The sequence below is a fragment of the Lathamus discolor genome, chromosome 6, assembly GCF_037157495.1.
Source record: "Lathamus discolor isolate bLatDis1 chromosome 6, bLatDis1.hap1, whole genome shotgun sequence".
Classification (NCBI taxonomy): Eukaryota; Metazoa; Chordata; class Aves; order Psittaciformes; family Psittacidae; genus Lathamus; species Lathamus discolor.
The window spans coordinates 44807314-44830295 of NC_088889.1; the positions used below are offsets into that span (position 1 = coordinate 44807314).

At 38.6% G+C, this 22982-nt stretch overlaps 1 protein-coding gene across 3 annotated transcripts in view; it reads left to right on the forward strand.

Moving 5' to 3' along the window:
• The window catches only part of STXBP6 (syntaxin binding protein 6), a 110198-nt gene extending 87444 nt beyond the window's left edge, over positions 1 to 22754 (forward strand). For all 3 annotated transcript variants that reach the window (XM_065686531.1, XM_065686530.1, XM_065686532.1), the window contains 2 exons: positions 16008 to 16165; positions 19649 to 22754. In XM_065686531.1, coding sequence (XP_065542603.1) covers positions 16008 to 16165; positions 19649 to 19672 — 182 coding nt within the window. In that variant the 3' untranslated portion in view covers positions 19673 to 22754. The remainder of the gene's footprint in view (positions 1 to 16007; positions 16166 to 19648) is intronic.
• The last annotated feature ends 228 nt before the right edge of the window (positions 22755 to 22982 follow it).

Sequence of the window (22982 nt, forward strand, 5' to 3'; positions counted from 1 at the left end):
ATACTTCTTTCGTATGTATAGTAATGTTGTACTTCTTGTCCAGCATTATTTCCATAACTTGTAGACATTTGTTAGTGTTGACATTTTCAGTCTTCTGTGCTTCTCTTGACACAGATAGGAACAGTTCAGTGTGTATATATATCCCTACTGTGTGATCTCACAGCAGTGGCTCTTTCTATTTTGATAGCATAGGTCATTTCTCATCTGAAGGATTTTAGCATCTCCACCTTTGCAGTTCCCATATTGGTATAAGAATGTGTCGATGGCCTTGTTTGTATAGTCTTATTTGCTAACATTTGATTTTTTGTTCTGATGCAATGTTAATTTGATACCTGCATTTTAATTCATAATATCTACAGTATATATACTGTAGATTTGTTATTATTGTGTTTTCCTTACTGTAGTCCTGGCATTTGAAAACATAGAACTCTGAATATGCCACTACAATGGAAAAAAAGTCAGGGTTGTTTTTTCTCTGACTTATATTCTCACACTTCAAACTACCTTCGAATATGGCTGACCTTCCCAGGTTCAGTGCCTCCAAAAACTGAATTGGAAAATAGTATTTAAATGTTGAAAAGTCCATGGTAAATCTGTGTGAAGACGAGGCAGGTGACACCAGTTAAACTACGTTCTCTGCCTCCAGACCTTGTGGGAATTGAGGGGAAGGAGGATAAAGTTATTCAGCAGTTGAGATGTTGGGAGGTGACCCCTTTGTTCAATATGGTAATAAAACATAACCCTTTCCAGGTCACTGGGAGTAGAACTTGCAGATTCAGGAGGCTGGTTAGAGGAATAAAGGAATAGAATTAAATTTGCTTCTTTATGTGTTAATACATAGTTAATTTTGGGTCCAACAAAATTGAATGTGCAACAGAGAAATATTAATTATTTTATTGCTGAACAGTGCTCTCTCCGTGTGTTCATCTCTCTGCTCTATTTCAATTTTGTGTACATAACTGTTTAAACAAGGAAGTCTGCTGCCACTGCTGTTGGATAAAATGCCCATTCTAATTCTGCTTTCCACCCCTGATTTTAACAGCTGTTCCATGCTAGCTTAATTATATATATCCAGTGTCCACAATTGAATAGAATGTCACTCCCTGTTCTTCTTTGGCTTAGAAGAAAAAGCTAGTTTCAGAGTGTCTAGCATCTTTCATCTGGTCTACAAATTAACATATATATACATACATGAAAACTTCCTCCTAACCCAGGCTTCAACACTGTTTAGATTTCTAACCTGGAAGAGGTAAATTTAAAGTACAGAGTTACAGATGATCAGTCTAGGTAGCAAATAAATAAGAAAATCACTTGAAGCTACTCAAGCCATTTGAAAAATAATGCATAAAATTTAGTTGCAATGACATAATAATTTTACAATTTGTTTTCATGGATTAGCATTATTGTTTAATATAAAACATTAAGAAATAGAACATTTTTTTATAGTCCTGATGACTTAGACCAAAGTATTGGGGTGTTTGCTCCTCAGAATTACTTACAGAATGATTGTTTCAGAATGCCCATTGTGGTATGATAGTAATTTTCTAAGTATATAATTTATTGATTTTTCTATACTTCTTTCTCTTCACAGTATTTAAACTCATAAAATGCAAAACAGATTGGATCTACATCACCTTCACTCACTGTAGACTTTAATGCATTGCATTACGACTGTGCAGCTGTAGAACATCCTGAGAGAAGAGGCTTGGTATAGACCACCACTATTTTGATTTACATGGGTAGAATCGAATCTGAATTGACAATCCCTGAAATGACTTAATTTTCCCATTATTGAAGGTTAGAAGCTGATCCAAGTTACTGAAAGACCAAATATACTAGCTAATCATAGTATATCCTGTGCTACTATTGGGCTACAAAAAAAAAATCTGTGAAGACATTTGTCTAATTTCTTCATTCTGTTAGAAATTTTTCTTCATTAAAATAATACATCGTTGATGGATCTATGTAATATTTATCATTCTCTCTCCATTACCAGACTATTCACAAAATACAACATCAAATTATTTTTCCCTCTTTGCTTTTATTTATATTTGACAAAAGTATAAAATGAGTATCTTAGTTCATTGCTGTTTCTGCTTACCACTGCATATCCTCCCTCAGTTCTTATCCCTATATAAACAATGTTCTGTCTTCTGTTTCCTCCTCGCCTCCTTTCCCTTCTAAAGGGCTAGTGCTGAAATGATGCTTTTTAAAGCTGGTTTTGGTTTTGGCCAGGAAAGTATGGAGGTTGACTTCTCTCAAGTGTTGACTTAAGTTCGCAGTTAGGAAAGTCATTGCCATTCTGACCTGGAAGGGTTTCAGTAGCATGCCCTTCCACTCATGCTGAATTAAGTCAGTAGTATCTTTCAGACTCCCCTTATCTCCTTTCAGGAACCATTGCAACTCCATTCACTATGAATTTCGTCTCTAAGTTATTTAGTGAGCACCTGGATACTGTGATTGCTCTGCATGTTTCCTGCTGATAATGGTGCAGAAGTGTAGTGTACCTAGCAAATCTAGAGCTGACATGGCCAGTGAGAGGAGAGGAAGAAACTGATCTCAGTTGTCAATAAAGCTTACTTGTTTTGTTGTTTGCTGATGAGGGTTTTGCAGCTAAACAATTAGGATTATGATTTCACCTACTGCATTCTTGATAATCACTAGGACCTTTTAATAAAGGGTATAATGTTAAGGTTTATAAGGTGGGTTTTTTTTTTTTTTTGTTATTCTTAGAAGTAACTTAGAAGCATTTGTTTAACTCCCGGGGTATAGATATTACTTGACTAGTAGCAGGAATAAAATATGCTCTTTCCTCATATGAGAACTGAGATATGTTAAACTTGGCTCTGTTTTTGGACTGAAAAGTACATGATTACAGATACATAAAAAGAATTTGTATGCAGTTGTAAATAACAAAATCAAAAACAATGAAGTGACAAAATAGGATTATATTAGAACATGGTGTTACAGTGTAAAATATTCTAAATTACTAGAATTCATGTTATAGGCTTCTTTTCAAATGTTGCAAATCAGGAAGAATTAAAAATATGGAGTCATATTTTAAAAATTTATAGAGGTTTAAAGAATGCTTATAATACACTGGGGTTTTTTTATGTTATTTGTCTTGTATGCTTTGGACAAAATAACAGATCAGATGGATTTTTAGTCTACAAGTGTTTCTGCTTCAAAATGCTACACAGTATTTCCTCACATTTTTCTGTTCACAGCTGTTCTTGGCCTGTATTTGCATTAATGGGTATTAAAAGATTCATTTGTGTTGGAAGGAATTGCCTACCCCATAGGGGAAACTAGTGTAATGAGTCTTAATTTGAGTTTACTTGTTACTCTGAAACCTCTGTTATTTTCCTGATTTTTCAGGATTTTCAGATTTTTACAAAGGTGAAAGATTGATCCATGACTTGAAAGTTCAGCAGTTCTTAGTTTAGCTTTTACCAAGCACGCCTTAAGTGCAGAATATATTCCACTTACATCACAGCAGTCACCAGACTTTGATAATTAATGCTTCTTTTGAAGGTTATAAACTTTCCAGATTTAGGTACAAAGACCTACATAAGTGTTTTGTTCACTTTCAAAGAAGGCAGAAGTCCATGAAAGTCCTTCTGTCCAGGCTGAGCTAGGAGACTTCTAGATTTTAAGGTTCAAATTTAAGTTCTCATGGGGGACTTCAACCACCCTGACTTCTGTTGGAACGATGGCATTGCACGGCACAAGCAATCCAGGAGGTTCCTCGATTGTGTGGAAGACAACTTCCTTCTGCAAGTAATAGAGGATCTGACAAGGAGAGGTGCCATGCTTGACCTTGTCCTCACCAACAGGGAAGGGCTTGTTGAGAATGTGGTACTCCAGGGCCGCCTTGGATGCAACGATCACGAGGTGGTTGAATGTGAGATCCCCAGGACAGTGAGAAGAGCGTGTAGCAAGCTCACTGCCCTGGACTTCAAAAGAGCAGACTTTGGCCTCTTCAGGAGCCTGCTTAGTAACTGCAGACAACTGCAGACAACTGCAGTGTTGGAATGGAAGGTTACAGGCGCTTTAGAAAAGACAGGCCTGGCAGGCGGGGAGGGGGAGTTGCTATTTATGTTAAGGATAGGCTGGAGAGTATGGAACTCTGTCTGGGGACAGGTAAGCAGTTAATAGAGAGTTTGTGGCTCAGGGTTAAAGAGAGAACAGCGATGGGAGACATTACTGTGGGGATCTGTTACACACCACCTGATCAAGAGGACTCTGTGGATGAAGTACTCTACAGAAAGATAGGAACAGCCTCACGCTGACAGGCCCTTGTTCTCATGGGGGACTTCAACCACCCCAATACCTGCTGGAGGGATGGCAATGCACGGCACAAGCAATCCAGGAGGATCCTCGATTGTGTGGAAGACAACTTCCTTCTGCAAGTAACAGAGGAACCAACAAGGGGAGGTGCCATGCTTAACCTCGTCCTCACCAACAAGGAAGGCCTGGTTGGAAATGTGATGCTCCAGGGCAGTCTTGGATGCAGCGATCACGAGATGGTCAAATTTGAGATCCCCAGGACAGTGAGAAGAGCGTGCAGCAAGCTCACTGCCCTGGACTTCAAAAGAGGAGACTTTGGCCCCTTCAGGAGCCTGCTTAGTAAGGTTCCATGGGATATAGCCCTGGAGGGCAGGGGGGCCCAAGACTGTTCTTTGATATCCAAGGATCACCTGCTACAAGCTCAGGAGTGCTGCATCCCAACTAGAAGGAAGTGCAGCAGGAGGGCCAGGAGACCTCCTTGGATGGATAAGGAGCTGCTGAGGAAAATTCAAAGGAAAAAAGAGGCTTATAAAAAGCGGAAGAAAGGACAGGCGGCCTGGGTAGAGTACAGGGATGTTGTCTGGGAGGCTATGGACAAGGTTAGGAAGGCTAAGGCCCAGTTAGAATTAAACTTGGCCAGGGATGTTAAGGATAACAGGAAGGGATTCTACACGTACGTAGCAAACAAAAAACAGACTAGGGACAAAATAGGCCCCCTGAGGAAGCTCTCAGGAGAACTGGCTACACAGGATTTGGAGAAGGCTGAGGTTCTGAATGACTTCTTTGCCTCGGTTTTCACTGGCAAAGGCTCTGACTGTACCACCCAAGTCTTAGAAGGCAGATGCAGGGACTGCGAGAATGAAGACTTTGGGCCCACTGTAGGAGAGGATCTGGTTCAAGATAATCTTAAGAATCTGAATGTGCACAAGTCCATGGGACCTGATGAAATCCGTCTGCGGGTCCTGAAGGAGCTGGCGAATGAAGCTGCTAAGCCACTGGCCATCATATTTGAAAAATCATGGCAGTCAGGTGAAGTTCCCAATGACTGGAAAAAGGGAAATATAACCCCCATTTTGAAGAAGGGCAAAATGGAAGACCCGGGGAATTACAGACCAGTCAGTCTCACCTCTGTGCCTGGTAAAACCTTAGAGCATATTCTCCTGGAAGGCATGCTAAGGCACATGAAAAACAACAAGGTGCTTGGTGACAGCCAGCATGGCTTCACTAAGGGGAAATCCTGCCTGACCAATTTGGTGTCCTTCTATGATGGAGCTACAGAACTGATGGACAAGGGTAAAGCAGTTGATGTCATCTACCTGGACTTGTGCAAAGCGTTTGATGCTGTCCCACGCAACATCCTTCTCTCTAAATTAGAGAGATATCAATTTGGTGGATGGACCACTTGGTGGATAAAGAACTGGCTGGATGGCCGCACACAAAGAGTTGTGGTCAATGGCTCAATGTCCGGCTGGAGACTGGTAACGAGTGGTGTCCCTCAGGGATCGGTGTTGGGACCGGTCTTGTTTAACATCTTCATTGCTGACATGGACAGTGGGATTGAGTGCGCCCTCAGCAAGTTTGCTGATAACACCAAGCTGTGTGGTCCTTTTGATACACTGGAGGGAAGGGATGCCATCCAGAGGGACCTTGACACGCTTGTGAGGTGGGCTGATGCCAACCTTATGAAGTTCAACCATGCCATGCGCAAGTTTGTACACCTGGGTCGGAGCAATCCCAGGCACAGCTACAGGTTGGGCAAAGAAGAGATTCAGAGCGGCCCTGCGGAGAAGGACTTGGGGGTGCTGGTCAATGAGAAAATGAACATGAGCCACCAGTGTGCGCTTGCAGCCCAGAAAGCCAACTGTATCCTGGGCTGCATCAAAAGGAGCGTGACCAGCAGGTCAAAGGAGGTGATCCTGCCCCTCTACTCTGCCCTTGTGAGACCTCACCCTGGAGTATTGTGTGCAGTTCTGGTGTCCTCAACATGAAAAGGACATGGAACTGTTGGAACAAGTCCAGAGGAGGGCCACGAGGATGATCAGGGGACTGGAGCACCTCCCGTATGAAGACAGGCTGAGGAAGTTGGGGCTGTTCAGCCTGGGGAAGAGAAGGCTGCATGGGGACCTCATAGCAGCCTTCCAGTACCTGAAGGGGGCCTATAGGGATGCTGGGGAGGGTCTCTTCGTCAGGGACTGTAGTGACAGGACAAGGGGTAACGGGTTAAAACTTAAACAGGGGAAGTTTAGATTGGATATAAGGAGGAAATTCTTTCCTGTGAGGGTGGTGAGGCACTGGAATGGGTTGCCCAGGGAGGTTGTGAGTGCTCCATCCCTGGCGGTGTTCAAGGCCAGGTTGGATGAAGCCTTGGGTGGGATGGTTTAGTGTGAGGTGTCCCTGCCCATGACAGGGGGGTTGGAACTAGATGATCTTAATGTCCTTCCCAACCCTAACTATTCTATGATTCTATGATTCTAGGTTGGGAAGTACATTATGATTGAAAGATAAATAGAGAAATTGATGTTCAGATTTAAGTTCAGGTTCAAGTATTCCAAAATTATAATTAATAAATCCAGTAAAGTTACTACTTGCTATGTATGTTTTGTCTTTCACATCACTTAGTCATCCTTTCTGGATGGTAATTTAAATACTGAAATTATCTGGAGAACATTCCAGTCATGTGATACAGGAATTGTAACAGGAGCATTATAAGAGGGAATTATCTTACAGGATTGTAGTCACAGAAATACTGTTCCTGTAATCTGCTTACTGACTTGAGCTGTTTAATAAGGCTCTCGTGTGGCTATTTGAGGGGTCAGAAAGCTTTTACCTGTTGGGTACTTCTTAGCAGCAGTTTCCTCTTTTATTTAAAATAGCTCCTGAATGAGGCCCTCAGCACACCAATACATGTGGAAGGATGTGTAGCAATCACTTGGCAGGGAGGTGAATGTGATATAGAAGGAGGGGAAGAACACTATTGTCCTGTTAACCTTTATGATCAGCTGTGAAGTTACAGTAGTGACGGAAAGCCTCGGGCTAATGGTAGGTTAGGCCAACATGCCCTGAAGATAAAACAGGATTTTTCTAAACAAAGGTACTGCTTACAGTCACTGTGTCAATGCTGTTGATTCTGCTTCTGGTTAAGCAGTGTTAAATCTTATTGAGAAACATAATGCATTAACCTGCTAGAATGGAGGCATGGAAGATACGGACCCTTCATTAGGGGCGTTAGTGATAGGACAAGGGGTAATGGGTTCAAACTTAAAGAGGGGAAGTTCAGGTTAGATACAGGGAAGTTCTTTACTGTGAGGGTGGTGAGGCACAGGAACGGGTTGCCCGAGGAATTTGTGAGTGCTCCATCCCTGGCAGTGTTCAAGGCCAAGTTGGACAGAGCCTTGGGTGGCATGGTTTAGTGTGAGGTGTCCCTGCCCATGGGGGCTAGAACTAGATGATCTTAAGGTCTCTTCCAGCCTTAACTATTCTACCATTCTGTGACAGTGTGTCAACAGATTTGCACTTCCAAGTCAGGTGGGTGATTTGAGAGTTTGCTGTGCTAAACCTGAAGGTACTGAAGCAGCAGGAAATTGAGGGATAAGAAATACTCTAGTGTGGGCTTATGCTAAAAGAAGTGTAAATATTTCAGTGAATGGCATCTGAAACAAAGCAAAAAAAAAATTCATCTGGAGATGTGGAAGCCCTCTGGACTGCCTTGACAGGGAATACATGAATTAAGCTTTGGTTTAATTAGGTTTTGGTTGGGATGGAGCTCATTTTCTCCATAGCGGCCAGTATAGTGCTGTATTTTTCATAACCAGAGCTATGTTGATAATACTCAACGAGTTTTAGGGAGCAGTGCTTATGCAGTGTCAAGTCCTCAGTTTTTTATTCTGCCTGCCTCCAGCAAATAGACTGGGAGGGGACACAACCAGGGAAGCTGACCCAAATTGACCAAGAAGGTACTACATGCCATGTAACAGCATGCTCAGCAGTAAGAACTAGGGGGCAGCTACCTTTCCCCAAGGTAGCCATTACTCACGGACTGTGGTCTGCTCAGGAACTGGCTGGGCTTTGGGCAGCTGGTGGTGAGTGACTGCTTTTCCATTGTTTCCATCATTTTACATCATTCCATCCATTGTTTTGTTGTTAGTTGTCCTCATCTCTGTTCCCATTACCTCCCCTTGCCCTTCACTTATTAGACTGTTTTTATCTCAACCTTTGAGTTTTCTTGTTTATGCCCTTCTGATTTTCTTGCCTCATCCCATGGGGTGGGAGTAAGCGAGCAGCTGCATGAGGGCATACCTGCCAACCAGGGTCAACCCACCGCAGGCTTTCATTTAAAATAGATTTTTTTTCTTACCAAATGCAACTCTTTATAGTAGTCACTGCCTTTTTATCCTATATGAAATATTTCCTCTTTTTAAATATTTCTTGTGAGAAAAAATATCTGCTTTTGAGTAGAATTTGGATGGATATTTCAGCTTGTGCTAATGATGTAGGAAATACAGGATTTTTACCTGCTGGTAGAAATGTCTGAAAGGTATCAAACAAACAAACAAAAAAAAAGGCCACAGACAGTTGGAGATTTTGAAAAGATGCTAGATAACTATCCCTATACATTTAACTCATTCTTAGCCTTTTTGAATATGCTGATTACTGTGATTTTCTTAAATGTCCATCAGTTTTTGTTAAACAACATCTTCAAGAATTTTCTTGAAACCTAATGAATATTCAAACCAGATCAGACCAAAATCTGTTTTGTCTTTGGTGGCAGTGATGACTTCTTATTTGCCAAACAGAATTACCAATTTCTAGTGCTTTTGGAGAGAGGGAGTAATACGTGTCCTAAAGGGAAGGTTGTCTGAAGAAGATTAAACTGCTGACTTCAGTAAATTTCTGCCTGTAGCTAGATTGATTAAACTGAAAGTAAATTGAAATAATGTGGGCATATGAAGTGTTACTGTTGGCAAGCACTAGTAACTGTAACTCAGGCTTGAGACTTCCTGTGACTAGTTCTAGGTTTTGCAAGTCCAAAATAATGTTGTAGGAATCATCCGATTTCTGCTGTGTTTTCCGGTGGGGCAAATCCCAGATCTCATCCTTGAACATGGAGAGAAGTTTTGCAGTGGGGCTGCTTGTACCCTAGTAGATTCAGGGAGGTTTAGGGAAGCCTGCTTCAGGGGTGTGCATGTGCTGCAGACCACAGAGCCTGATTACTTGCAAGCTGTTCATCAGCACTGCCGGTGGAGTTATTTAGCTGGAACAAGTACAGATTCCCACACATCAGCCCACACTAGAGGATTTTTCCCTCATTTTCCTGCTCCTTGAGTACCTTCAGGTTTAGCATAGCAGACTCTCCCTGACAGAGAGAGCTTAGCAGAAACAGAATGCTAAAATAGCAACCCTTCACCAATAAAAAGACAGAAAAGGACATTAAGTTAAAAAAAAAATTTTTTTTTCACTGATACCAGCTGCCATAATGTTTTGTTTTTTTTCTTCAGTCTATTGGAAGTTTTTAAAGTAGCAATGAATGAGTTTAGTATCAAGGAAATACTGTGGAACTTTGCTGTGCAGTAATTATGGGTGGTTGGTTTTCAAAACCTTTTATGAAAAATAGGATGGAGGTGGGTAAGAAAGAAGAAAACAAACAACAACAGAAAGACTATGAAACCCCAAACCACTTTCAGACATGCAAAGGTCTGTAGTAATTTTTATCAAGCCTGAGATTTGAAAATTAATGACAAGTAAGAATTGCCATATTATGTGTAGGATTGGAGATTAAATGAGGTTTTCATGAGTTTGAATTCTGTTTGCATCCATAGAGAAGCTTTGATATTTACAATTATTTGAACCAGGTAATAATTCTGTGTTGAAAACTTCAATTTCTAGTTAACTTGAAATATATTTTTCATCTTCTTACGGCTACTGAGCAAATCCTTGTGAAAAACCTTTCTAGCAGAGAGTAAGGAACACTGGCACCAGAGATACGTTAAAAGCAAACTGTTCCTGACCAGCTTCTCTTCTGTGATAATGAAGTGACTGGCTTGGTGGATGAAGAGAGAGCAACAGATGTCCTTTCTCTTGACTTCAGCAGGATATTCAACACTCTCCTCTAACATCATCATAGCAAAGCTGGGGAATTAGAGACTGAGTGGGTGGACACCAAGGGGAATAGTCAAGAGAATGGTAGCCAGTTATTATTGGCATTCATTTTAAGTCAGCACCAAGGACCGTGCTGTTTAACAGCCTGGATGACAGGATGAAATGCTGAGAGAGACCTACGAAATGAACAGTAATTTCAGGTCAAACATTTCTGTGATTTTTTAAAGGTAATACATCCGTTTCTGAATAAACTTCAGAAGTATAATGAAGTTAATTTTTTTGTCTTAAACAACCACAGTTATCTTGAGCACTTTTTCCATGCTTAGGTAACTTGCCAGTAAGAAGTTTGAAAGATCAAAATATTAGAAAACTGGTGGTTTTTTTCTGTGTAATTTTATAATTTAATCAGTTTTTATATATGTATATGGAGTATAATAATAATTGTTATGAAGGGTTAGAAAAATACTATCACTAAGGAAAGAATTTAAAGCTGGTCTGTCAAAAGGATCTTCATTAATTTTAGATGAAAATTAAAAAGGTAATTTATTTTCAGGATTCCCTTTTGAAGCTATATTCTGTCTTTGTCACATCCATTTTTGAGGAGTGATAAGAGAAACTAGAAAGTAATCTTAATTCCTAGCTATAATTAGAAACACAGTCTTAAGGTTTCTTTCACTACTCTTTGTGAGGAAATCCAGAATTTATATTGATCTCTTCCCCTCCTAGTGTGGCATTTTTTGGGTTTGGTTTTTGTTTGTTTGTTTGTTTGTTTTCCCCATATTTGGCTTTTGTCAATTTAAATTGTTTATTCAGTAAGTTTTTGAAATAATCTGGGAGGAAAAATAGTGCTGTTCTATATAGCCTCCTCTCCAGACCACATTGCCGCTTACAAAGCCATCTCTGTGATGCTTCCTTCTTTCACAAGGATATCTTCTTTTCAATTGTTCAGCACCTTTCTCTTCTCCCTAGATCCCTTTATTTTTCTGTTAATATTTTAATTGTTCAGTGCTTTTGGCTCGTATGTAAAGAGTGCACAGGCAGTTAACAAAACACAAAATGGCGAAGGAAAATAAAAAGCATTCTTTGTATTTACAGTAAGTGCTTCCAAACTTCTGTTGACCTTTTAGTGGCACCAGTGTATGTCTGAACATGAATAGTATGCTTAGACATTTAGAATAATTACGATGTGATAGAAGTGGTCTTGTTAATGAACTGATTGTCATTATGCTGTTAACATTTGTTCAGTGACACAGGTCCAGTTTTATGCAGTTCAATTGACACATTTTTGTTTAAAAAAATTTGTGATAGGTGGAACTTCTTAGTTATCATAACTAATTGTGTTTACTTCCTTCTCAGGAGGTAGTTGCTAAATGCTGTTTTAATGCGTATAGAATTAAAAAGTGAGTGCTTGCATTTACAAATTAGTCAATGTAGACTCTTATCACTAATGTATAAATAAATCCCTGTGTTTGATATGGCTAATGGAGAATGCAATGAACCTTTAATGAATGTGTGATAAAACAAGTTACGCAAACTAAGTAGTCTCTAAACACCAGTTAGTTTCATCAACAAAAGTACCACTTCCCATACTGATTGATGATAGTATGTCTGTATCTTTCAGGTACTGGGTATGTTGGGTTAAGGATGTACTTTTGTGCATGATAAAAGGCCGGAAGACATGTCACTTGTTTTCATGGGCTGCAAGACCCTCTGGTGTAGCTGGTGATTTTAAGAGCCAAAATTGTAAAAATGAGTGTGAGAGGAGCTGTGGTGCTTCCTGCAAAGTGTTATTCTTTCAGGTTTTGTGTCCCTAAGCAAGTAACAGTGCTAGCGTCACTGGTCTAAAGCACGCACCCAAGGGCAGCTGCCCTTCTGCTATTTCTTCCTCTTTGGGCCCTAGTAATATTATGTATAACATACAGGTCACTAATTGATTTTTCTAAGGGGAGAGGGGAGTTTAATTCTTTGGGTTTGTATTTCGCTACAGCAAATTCAAAATAAAATGTTTTATTTTCTTAGCAAATTGTATTACTATTGTAATACAGTTGTAGCTATTGATTGATTTGGAAATCTGTGTCGTCTTCTCTGCTGGGTAGACAAATTCAGACAATAAAAGTATTATAGAAGAAAAAAAATATAAAGTGACCTTTTTAAGGCACTTCTTTAAGTAACTGAAAATAAATTAGCAGTATATTTCTTTGCTTTTATAGATAGCAAAATTAAACTGAAGAAAGTCACTGTATTAAACTTGATTAGTTTAGTTTCAGACTGCTGGGATCTGTTCTACAGAGCTGTAGAAAGATACATGTGCTCCAAAAATGGATCTCCATATACCTTAGAAAAAGCAGCAACACAGGCATGTGACTCTTTCTGCTCACAGTGAAGACTGTAGACATGCAAAATTTGAGATTGCAGACTCTTGAACATCTTGGGAACACTGTGAGTTCTTTCCTACTAAAAATGGCTCAGAACATCAGCTGACCCATACCCATGTTGTGTTGGTGTTTATCTCATCTTGCAAGTGTTATAAAATCCTTTTTCTGAGAAGATCTATGCGAAAAGCCGTTGAGTCTTCAATTCAGGAACTTGTATCTCTCACGTAGTAGATGAGAAGTCCTGAAATCCCTCAGACTCTTTAGGGGAGGGGCTGAGGAGGGAGTGGAAGTGGTTAAACAGCAGTTGTCATGCCTTCGGTAAAAACTAAACAGAGCTGGAAAACAGTCTTTCCAGACTCTAGGAAAGAGATGCTGGCATAAGTTTACACCTAAGTGGGTACAGTTCAGGTGTTTTTGTTGTTCACTCATGGGACAAACTTCTCTGGAAATCCTGAATCACAGTAGTTACCTCCTGAAGAACAGCTTAAAAATTTTACAGGTTGAAGGTGGTTTGTTCATAGGAATGCTTCTCCAAAACTTCCAGGGTAAGTGTTGCTATTCTTGTAGTGATACTAATACAAGGACAAGGCATAGTCATACCAGCAACCACCTACAGATACCCTAGAAATACACTGATGAAATTCAATACATGATACAAGGGTTTCTGTGTTGCTCACAGATCAGAGTGGACTTTTCTCCTCTTGTTTTACTAATGTGCCATTGGAAAAGATTATCCAAAAGTTTCTCCAAAGCAGCGTCACAATAGCAGCTTCTGTAAGTCACTGCCCACAGAAAAATATAGCAGATCTTACCTGGAGAGAACATAATATTGTATTAGCTAGAGAGAAAAAAAATTACTGTTGTTGTGCGAAACTTCCAAGTTCATTCTTCTCTACTGAAAAGAAAGTGAAAAAATAGATACCAGTCTTTGGCTATAAATCCTGATATTTTCAGGAGTACAGAAAATACAGAATATTACCATTCTGTAATTTCCTGTTGAAATTGAAAAAAGTTCAAAAATATGTTAACTTTTGCCACCCAGCACATTTGTAAGTCTTCAAACGATGTTTGCTTTTATCAGTCTCTCTGTGCACCCAACTTCTCTTGAGTTTAAGCGGAAGCAATGTGATCTTATAAACAGCAGTTAATCCATTGTTGAGAGCCTTTAAAACTCTCATACTAGAAAACTAGCAGCGATTTATGCAAGAAGTTAGTTTTAGATCACATCTCAAAAAAATGGAAACTATTTCAGGTGCAGTGTTGCCCAGTTGCATGTGTTTGTTGGAAGAGCTACCTGAACAGAAGCCAAAATAATCTCCTAAGAACTTGGCTTTAAACAAGCAAATTATGAACAAAATAGCAATTGACTGAAAAATCTTGAAGTAAGAAAGTATACAATGTTTAAAGTTGTTTGGTTTCATTATCAGACTCCTCAGTGTCTGAAGAGAGACCACTTGAAAGATGAAGTTTCATTTCTGTCTCTTAATTACTGATATAAAAAATCTAACAGTATTGGTATACAGGGGGTCAGGGTGCTCTTTGCTTGGTATTTCTAATATTGACTCATCAGATGTGAGTCATTGTGTGTAGGTTCTTGAGTCCTTCCCCCACCTCTGTAGTTTGATACTAGTCGTGGTTTAGTTTAATGAATTTTTAAGACAGTTTTTCATCTCAAGAGTTCCTGCATGGGCAGCTGGTACTGTTGTTCTACAGGCTACTTGGGGCAACCTTCAGTTTTGCTCTTCATTGTTTGTTTGCTGTTTCTAAGGAAAGGAGTATTAGCTGTAAAATGAGTCTGAATGGGGCTTTTATTCTTTTCCTCATGAATAATAGCAAAATAACCCTTCAAGTTAATGTTTTGGTTTTAGTTTTCTAGCCTGGCAATATTTTTGAAGTAGATGCATGTTTCAAATTAACAATGAAAGCAGTGGGTTTGTGTTCATTTTCACTAGTCTTCCTATGTCCGTAAGAACAGCAGACTTTGTTATAACAGCAGATTTGCTGTAGTGCTTGGGTCAGCTTCATGTGTTGAACTAGTTTTTGTACCTTTAGCAGCATAATTCATTTAAAACCATTACGTATTTGGTTTTGGCACTGTGAAAAAAGGGTCTGTGCAATTATGGTATTTGGGGCAGTTTAGAAAACTGGCAGTGATAGCATTGCCTGGTGATTAATACTCTCTCTGTACTGTCTTTCTGCCATCTCATGATGCCTTTGTATATGTTTAGACAACAAATTCCTAGATAACAAATTCTCTGTAAAGTACATTAAGTTTGAAAGCTTGTGGAAGACACCAAGGGGCAAACTGCTGTAGTGCAAAAAGCTGAATTTTTACTAGTACTTTTTCTGACAAAGTTTAAAGGCTAGGAAAAAATAATTTTCATACTGATCAGTTCATACTGGTAACTTGTAACTTTCTCTGGAGAGGTTTCAGATAGTACTGTGGTTCATATTACAAATACTCAGCAGCAGCTCAGAAAAAGGATAATCCCTTCTGTTGATAAGCAATATAGAAAGGAATACTTACAAAGGTGAGCATTTAAAAGGAATAAATGTAGAGTAGAAGTACAGTTCTGTTGAAAACTTGAAGAAACTTCTACGCTGTGTGCCAGAGAAGAAACTCAGAAACTGCTAAGTTGATTTGGATGGTAAAGCTAATAGAGCTAAAGGCTTAGAAGATATTGAGCCTTGGTGGGACTTTAAATACTAATGTTTTAATAAACTGTGTTGTCACATGAAACATGGCAGGTGCCCCACGTGGAGAAGGGTCAAAGGTAGATAGATCAAAGCAGCATAAAATAACTGTGGTAATAGTGTTTGGAGTACAGTTGTAAATGGTGTTTTCATACAGGCGTGTCCCCTGCTGTCAATCATTTATTCTCTAGGGAAATAGTGAAACTTCCAAAGAAAGTTAATCTGTATTAAAGTGAGAGTCTTGTGAAGAAGCTGTGTGCAGTTGTGAACGGTTTAATTGGCATAATAGAATAGCTTCCTGAAATGTTTGAGCATAAGGTTTAAAAAATAATACGTAGCTAAGTTATGTCTACTCTCAAGTATTATGTTACCATATGGTACTTATTTGTAAATTGCTAATAGTATGGGTTGAATGAGAAAACAATACCCCATTTTCCAAAATGCAACTGGATGGTAAATTAGCAGGTAACACATCAGCTCCGGAACATTATAAATGAAAATAATTGTGTTGAATACTAATCACATATCTAATAGTTTCTTTCAATATTGCAGGAAACAGCATACTCCATTCAGCAGCAGACAGTGTGACAAGTGCAGTACAGAAGGCAAGTCAGGCTTTGAATGAGCGTGGTGAAAGGCTAGGTCGAGCAGAAGAAAAGACAGAAGAGCTGAAAAACAGTGCTCAGCAGTTTGCAGAAACTGCACACAAGGTAAGACTTGGGTGGGATAAGGCTCTCAGTAGCTTAAAGTCGAACATTCCTTTATTTCAAGAGGAGGAAGCTCTAGAAAGAATTGCGTCCATTACTGTTTACAAACAGCTTCTTGGTTTCCTTGATACATTTCCTCACTTGGCAGATTTCTGGTTTGTAACTTCTGTGTGCAGATCTGAGGCTTGCTGCATTTCTGCTTGAATTGAAGCTACCTGCCTTCAGTTTCCTGAAGCCTATTTCAGATCCATCGTCCCACTATTGTTTCGCACAATTACTCATACTTTGTGCAGCAGTAGAGCGAAACTGTTGTTAATCCCCTTTGATAAGCAGTGATTATCTGTCTGTTTCTGAAGATGTATCTTTTTATATCTGGAAATGTGATTTAGGAGGATTTTGAGGAATTATTCTGTCTCAGGAATGTATGGACGTTTTCTGTGCTTGGTGGAAGGTATTACAGTACTATGCCTGATGCTTCTGCATATGGATAATTGTGCTGAACTTCCATCTCTGCCAGAAATTCAACATCCAAAGCATTTGATTTGATGGCTGTGTAACACATCCACAGCAGATAAAATGTTTTTCAAAAAGGTAAAAGCTTTCTGAATGTCCTTAACTATTTTAGCATGCAGTTTTGATGGTTTTGCTGCTTAACACATGCATTAGGCTTTATCATGCTTAACGCCAAAAAAAATGCCAGGCTACTGCATTAACACTAGGAAATCCTGGATTGGTATCTTGCAGTTCTATACAAACCTCTGTTTTATGTTGTCTTTAACATGTCACAAAACAAATTACTTTAATATTTACTGGGATAATCCTATACTTCATGGTCCATTTAGATTAGCGTGGTTCAGTTTAGTGGCCTGAGTATGGCACAAGCCTGCTCCTGGACTCTTCCATCTAACACTAAGACCTTCTCCCACACAGAGTGATGATAACTATGCCAACTTAGAAACCCAGCCTTAAGCAGCAGCTGCCACTTCTAGGATAGGGGGCAAAAAGTTTACTGCTTTAGCATAAAGCATAGAGTGCTGCTTGGTAAGGAGTTCAAAAGTGAAACATGCCTCTTGATATATGAGCCGATATGAATCTTGAATAAGATCTGAATAGTGTGTGTTGCTCTTTCATCTTCACATGTGCAGAACAGCAGTTCCACAGATGAAGATGTGCTGTGAGCCAAAACAAAGCTTTTTTTATCAGGTTATCTTAGGAGAATCATACTTTGAAAATCTTACTTTAAAAATCTTTGGATTAATGCATACAGTATTACAATAAAAACATGATCTTTGATAGTCTGTGCTGTACAATATTTAGAAACAAAAGCTTAAAACAATCCTGAGTTAATAATTCAAAACAAAAGTTGAAGGAAAATGTAGCAGAAATGGTGGAGAAGCTAAAATCATCCACAATACAAGGGTTTTGTTGTTTTGTTGGGGTTTTTTAATCAAATAAAAACTTCTCAATCTGGATTTTGTTCATAGTCATTTGAGTGTACATGTCTCTGTGGCAGTAATTGAGAATATTTTATGCAGGAAATGTCTAAGTGATGCAGAGCAGAAAAGGGTAATCTCCATTTGGACTGTCCTGGGCTGAGTTTTATGAAACCTTTCTGCCAGTCCAGTTCTAGAGGTTGCTGCCGTTCTTCAGATGAATGTGAGATCATGTCCTGATGAAGTTATCCCAATTACCAGCTGCCTGAAACAGGAGTGTGATGGTCTTTCAGTGGATTGTAATTAAGGATCTGTAATAAATGCTTGGGGTTTGTGTTTTTAAGAGGAAAAACGATCATAACGCGGTAAAATGGGGTTTACAGTTGTGGGGTGGGGTTTTTTTGGCCTTTTTTTTTTTTTTTTTTCTCAATATTTTCTGTATTGGTGCCCCAAGTCTTGAATTGTGTCTTAGAAGTGCACTAGTCCTGCAATTCCTTTTCTGTTACCTCACAAAAATGTATGGGGCAGCCACACAGGAATGTATTAGATTAGACTGTTGGTTTCTGGTGATGTGCTTTGGTTTGCAACATGGTTGTTTGGGTTTTAGTGGAGCATTTAGGAACATGTACAGTATTGTTTATTGTTAATGTTCTTCTGGTTAAGTCTTTGAGGGGCAGCTACTACTGAGACCTTAGATGTTATTTGTACAGAAGGGAAAGCTTATTCACTTCAGTGAAACCAGGAAAGTGAGATCCAGCTGACTGTTGCATAGATGGCAACATTAGAACTTTCTGACAGTGACAGTGAGAAAAGCACCAGTTTGAACTTAATAGTATTTGTGTGAGCACTTCTTTCAGCAGAGTTCTGATTCTGGTTGCTTTATACTTGCCTTCTATAAACAGTAAATGTACTTTCAGATGTCAGCCTGTAATTATTTTCACCCCTACAGTATCATGACTGGATACAGATTTCTCTTACAAATTAATTTCTATATCTGAACATCACTCAGGCAACAAACAGGAGGAGTTAGAAGCCATTACACAGCTGGAAAAAACCGTGATGCAGTTGCAATCACAGAAGCATGGTGGGATGACTTGCACAACTGTGCAATGTCAAAGTGCTGCAACGTATGGGTATGAACCCTTCACGAGGGATAAGCAAGGAAGGAGAGGCAGTGGGATAGTCCTGTATGTTAGAGTGTGGTTTTGACTCTGCAGCTTGATGATGGTGACAAGAAGATTGGATGTTGATGGATAAGGGTCAGGGGGAAGGCCAAATAAGGCAGATACCAGTGAGTGTGTTTGTTGTTATAGAACTCCTTGAGCATCAAAAGCTTATGCAAATTAAATTTGAGTCATTTATTGGTCAACTTTTCACTGGTAGTAAATGAGGAAATTTTAACTGTTCTTAGTTCTTGCTAGTTCTGGTTTCTAGATGAGTTTCTCATCTCAGCTTTGTTAGCATGCTGTTATCTGCAGATAATATGCAGGGCCTAGAACTTCAGTTATTTGCTTGGTTTGCAGTTTATCTACACTTTTTATACAGGATTTAAGTCACTTTAGCTCTTTCCCCTCCCTCTCATTCACAGTTTTGAATTATTTGAAATAGAAATAATGAGTAATTACAGAGGTAGAAAGGCAATCAGTCCTTAATTTTTCATCCTTATGTAATGGCAGAGCTGCTAAACAGGTCTAGAATTTCTGATTGTATTTAACAATCCAAATCATGAAGTTGAAATGATCGTTCTTTTAGACACGTCTTTGTTTCTAGCGTCTTGCTGTAGCTGTCCTCACAGATAGCAAAACAATGGAACATTGGGAAATATGGCTATGAAAGCAAATAAATCCTGCCACCTCAGTGTGGCAAAAAGAGACTGCCCATCTATCACAGTAAAGGGAATGACTGCATATCTGTGTGCAAAGGAGTTACAGATTTCAGGCATTTTTTGGAGAATTTGGTTTACAAACTCTTCTGATCCAAACTAGCTACATTAGCTTGATATAGCTATTGTTACATGAGCTCCCTTTAATTAATTTTTTTCTTTCTTTTTCAGCTTGCCATGAAGCACAAATGCTGAGATACTGCCCAAACTTGAAATCTTCCCAAGAGAAACTGAAAAGGCTACATCCAGCATCTTTTACAGGAGATCCAGACTTCTGTGTGCTTTTTTCCTTCCAGTTCAGTGGAGATGCATTCTTTCAGTTTCTGTGCAGGAAAAAGTGTTGCATTTCTACCTTTTTGACTTTTGTTCCTCTTTTGTAATATTGCTACACATTCCTGCAGTATTTTCTACCTGTATTTCATTTGTTACAGGAGTAAAAGCAAACAGGGGAACTGGACCAAATGACAAGCTGATCAGGATTAAAATAGTAATATTCTTCCCGAGTTGTACAGAAAATTATTTAACTGGTTGTGGACATATGTGTGGAAATAAAATCCAAAGAAGGGGTATACTTTTCATTTTATGTAGCATCAGCAGAATGAGAATGTTGGAATTATACACCTGGGGTTGTAACCAGTGGAGAATAGACTGCTTTGTCCTGAGAAACAGAAAAGCTTGTTTCTTCTACCCGATGTAGGAAGTTTTGCATGTGCCATCACCAGCATTCACAAGTGCATAACTGAATTTCATATCTGCATTATGCATACTCCTGTTTTCACTTCTGGATTGATTATTTGAATAGTATGATGAAACCTACAGAATGTATGCTTGAGGTTTCAAAATTGAGGAGAAAAGTAGGATTTACATCAATGTGAACATAGCTGTGCCTCAAACACAATCTAGAATTCTGCAATCTGATAATAACATTTCATCCTCTTTTTAGCTGTGATTCTGTGAGTAAAGGCCAATGTAAATGAGAATGCAAAGGCGTGGGAAAATGAGAATGCGCTATTTTCCAACACTTCAGAAACTTGTCTGATTAGAATGACTTTTGTGTTAGCTAGTGATCTGATTTCTAATATAGAGGCTTTCAAAAAGCATGTACTGGTACATTAGTATCATAACTTCTGGTTTGTGTCTCAGTTTTCAATATATATATTGTCACTGGAAGGGTGACTCCTTCATTCTGTATTCACTATATGCAATATATGCACTGTATTCTCTTAAAAAGGTTACTCTTTTCCTTCACCACTGTTTTCTTAACATTTCTTTAAGATCATCTAAGACACCTTTAGAGTGAAAAGGGGGAGGATCCTGCACCCTTTTGTTTCTTTGGTTTTTGGTGTTTTTTTTTTTAAACCAGTAAGCTGGAAACAGACATCCTAGCAGAGGTTTCAGCCTTCATCTTCTAAAGATGCCTGCTCTCCATTTTTTGTCCTCATCTTACCAGATTGCTGGCATTATATGAATGTACTGTAGTTTTCATTTTCAATGTAGAATAATATTTTTGCATTATATATGACACTTGGAAAGGTCTAAAATCCTCAGAGCAGTGCTTGTAAGGGAGACTAAAAAGTTCTGTTAGTAATTGAGAGTATTTTAGTTACTGCAAGCTGAAGTAACGGAAAGTCTCTTGGAAATATCCATTTTGTGAAAAGATGCTTGGCTTTACAAAAACATTGTCATTTGAATTAAAGACACTATCTAGTTAACTGATTGCATTCAGACTTTACATCTGGTTGGTTTGGGTTTTTTTTCCTGTAATTTGAACTGGTTTGTATGAAACTTTTTATTGAATTTAACACTGGGAATTGGGAGAAAGGGTAAATTTGTCATCTCTGTAGCACCATAGGATCATTTAGATCTGTTTAGCATCAGCTGTAATAGTTACTACACCCAGCACTGTCAACTGAAAAACAATTTGGCCACATCTGTTATAAATCAGAACAGGCTCATTAACAACATGAGTTCTGAATACTCCATTGAGCTACATACAATTAATGTTTGCCCTGGAAAAGTCAGTGGCTTTCTGAGCACTTTTCTGATAACTATGGGTATTTCTGCAAATTAATCAGAAAACCAGTCCCTCCTTAAATATTAAACTTCTCCTAGAGACAAAATGTTAGGCTATTTTTTAAAAATAGCTGCATTAGAAATGAGTCTGGGAGTCCTTCTTGACCACATAGCTATCTTCTGTCATCATCCTTTCCACTGTTTTCATAACTACATTCTGCTGCTAACCTCACACGTCTTTCTCTTGAGAGAAAGAAGGAATAGGTTTTGAACTGCTGCCATCTAGCTGGTCTTCTAAGCTTGTCAATAATTTAGAAGAAATGTCTAAAATCCAGATAAACCTGAAAAGAATGAGTTGTCTAAATTCAGGTAAAAAGGCATAGGTTTTCAGGTGTTTACATGAATATCAGCTGGGCAGGCCAAGGTCACAGTTACACTGTAAAGTTCCAGACCTTTTGCGAGTTGAACTATTCCAAAACATGGCTTTAGTCTCACTGACAGTTTTTCAGCTTTTTTTTTTTTTTTTTTATGTTCTCCACTTAAGTGTGTTGTGTTACGTATCATAACTCAGGACTTTTATCCAACCATCAAAAGCCATTTTCTATGAGAATTTTGAGTAACCTAGTGTTATTAAATGAAGGAAAAGCGATTTGTCTGTGTGTTTACTTTGTTCTTGCTGTTCATTAAATGACAAGATATGGTAGTTTATAGAAAAAAATTTGAGGTGTATAAATGTCTATCCAAAATCTTGCAGCACTGCAGTTTCCTTCTGGAACTGAGCTTGTAGTGTATACAACCTAGTATTATTAGATAGTCATGTATATAACATATACTATAATTCAGGTTAATGTTTCATATGAAAGAATGTATTTGTAAATTGTAACGACATCAATAGTTTATCTTTTTAAAGTTCTGCAAAGAATAACATTGTTAGGTTTCACTACTGTACTGCAAACTCTGTCTTAAAAGGCTACTTTTGTGTCTAGCAAAAGTTGTGCATTATGTGAAATATTAACAAAAACGTGCTCTCTAAAAAGTGATCTTAACGGTAGGTAGGTTTTGCTATAATATACCAGAATCGTAATACTGGTAGTTGTAATACTTACTGGTATCTGTTGTAACCAGTTCCTTGAAAGTTCTCAAAGATGTAGAAATTATTTTGTGCTGTTCCGGGGGAAAAAAAAAAAGCGGGACCGGCTCTCTTGAGTCATTTCTGGAAACCCTGATTTTGTCATTAAATACTTTAACTGTGATGAAATGAAAACTGTCCTTGGATTATTTGAGTTGTCTATGTAAGGTATAAATTATTTGTAAATGACAATTTCACTCCAGTAGAATTATATCTCACTCTAGCAAAACTGCATAAAAATTAGTTTGCACTCTCATGAGGAACACTCTCTATAGAAAGAATGCTGTAATTGAAAAAGAAGTAATGGGAGCTAGTTTGAAGGATTTTGTGTCCAAGTAGATTCTAGACAACAGATAACTCAGG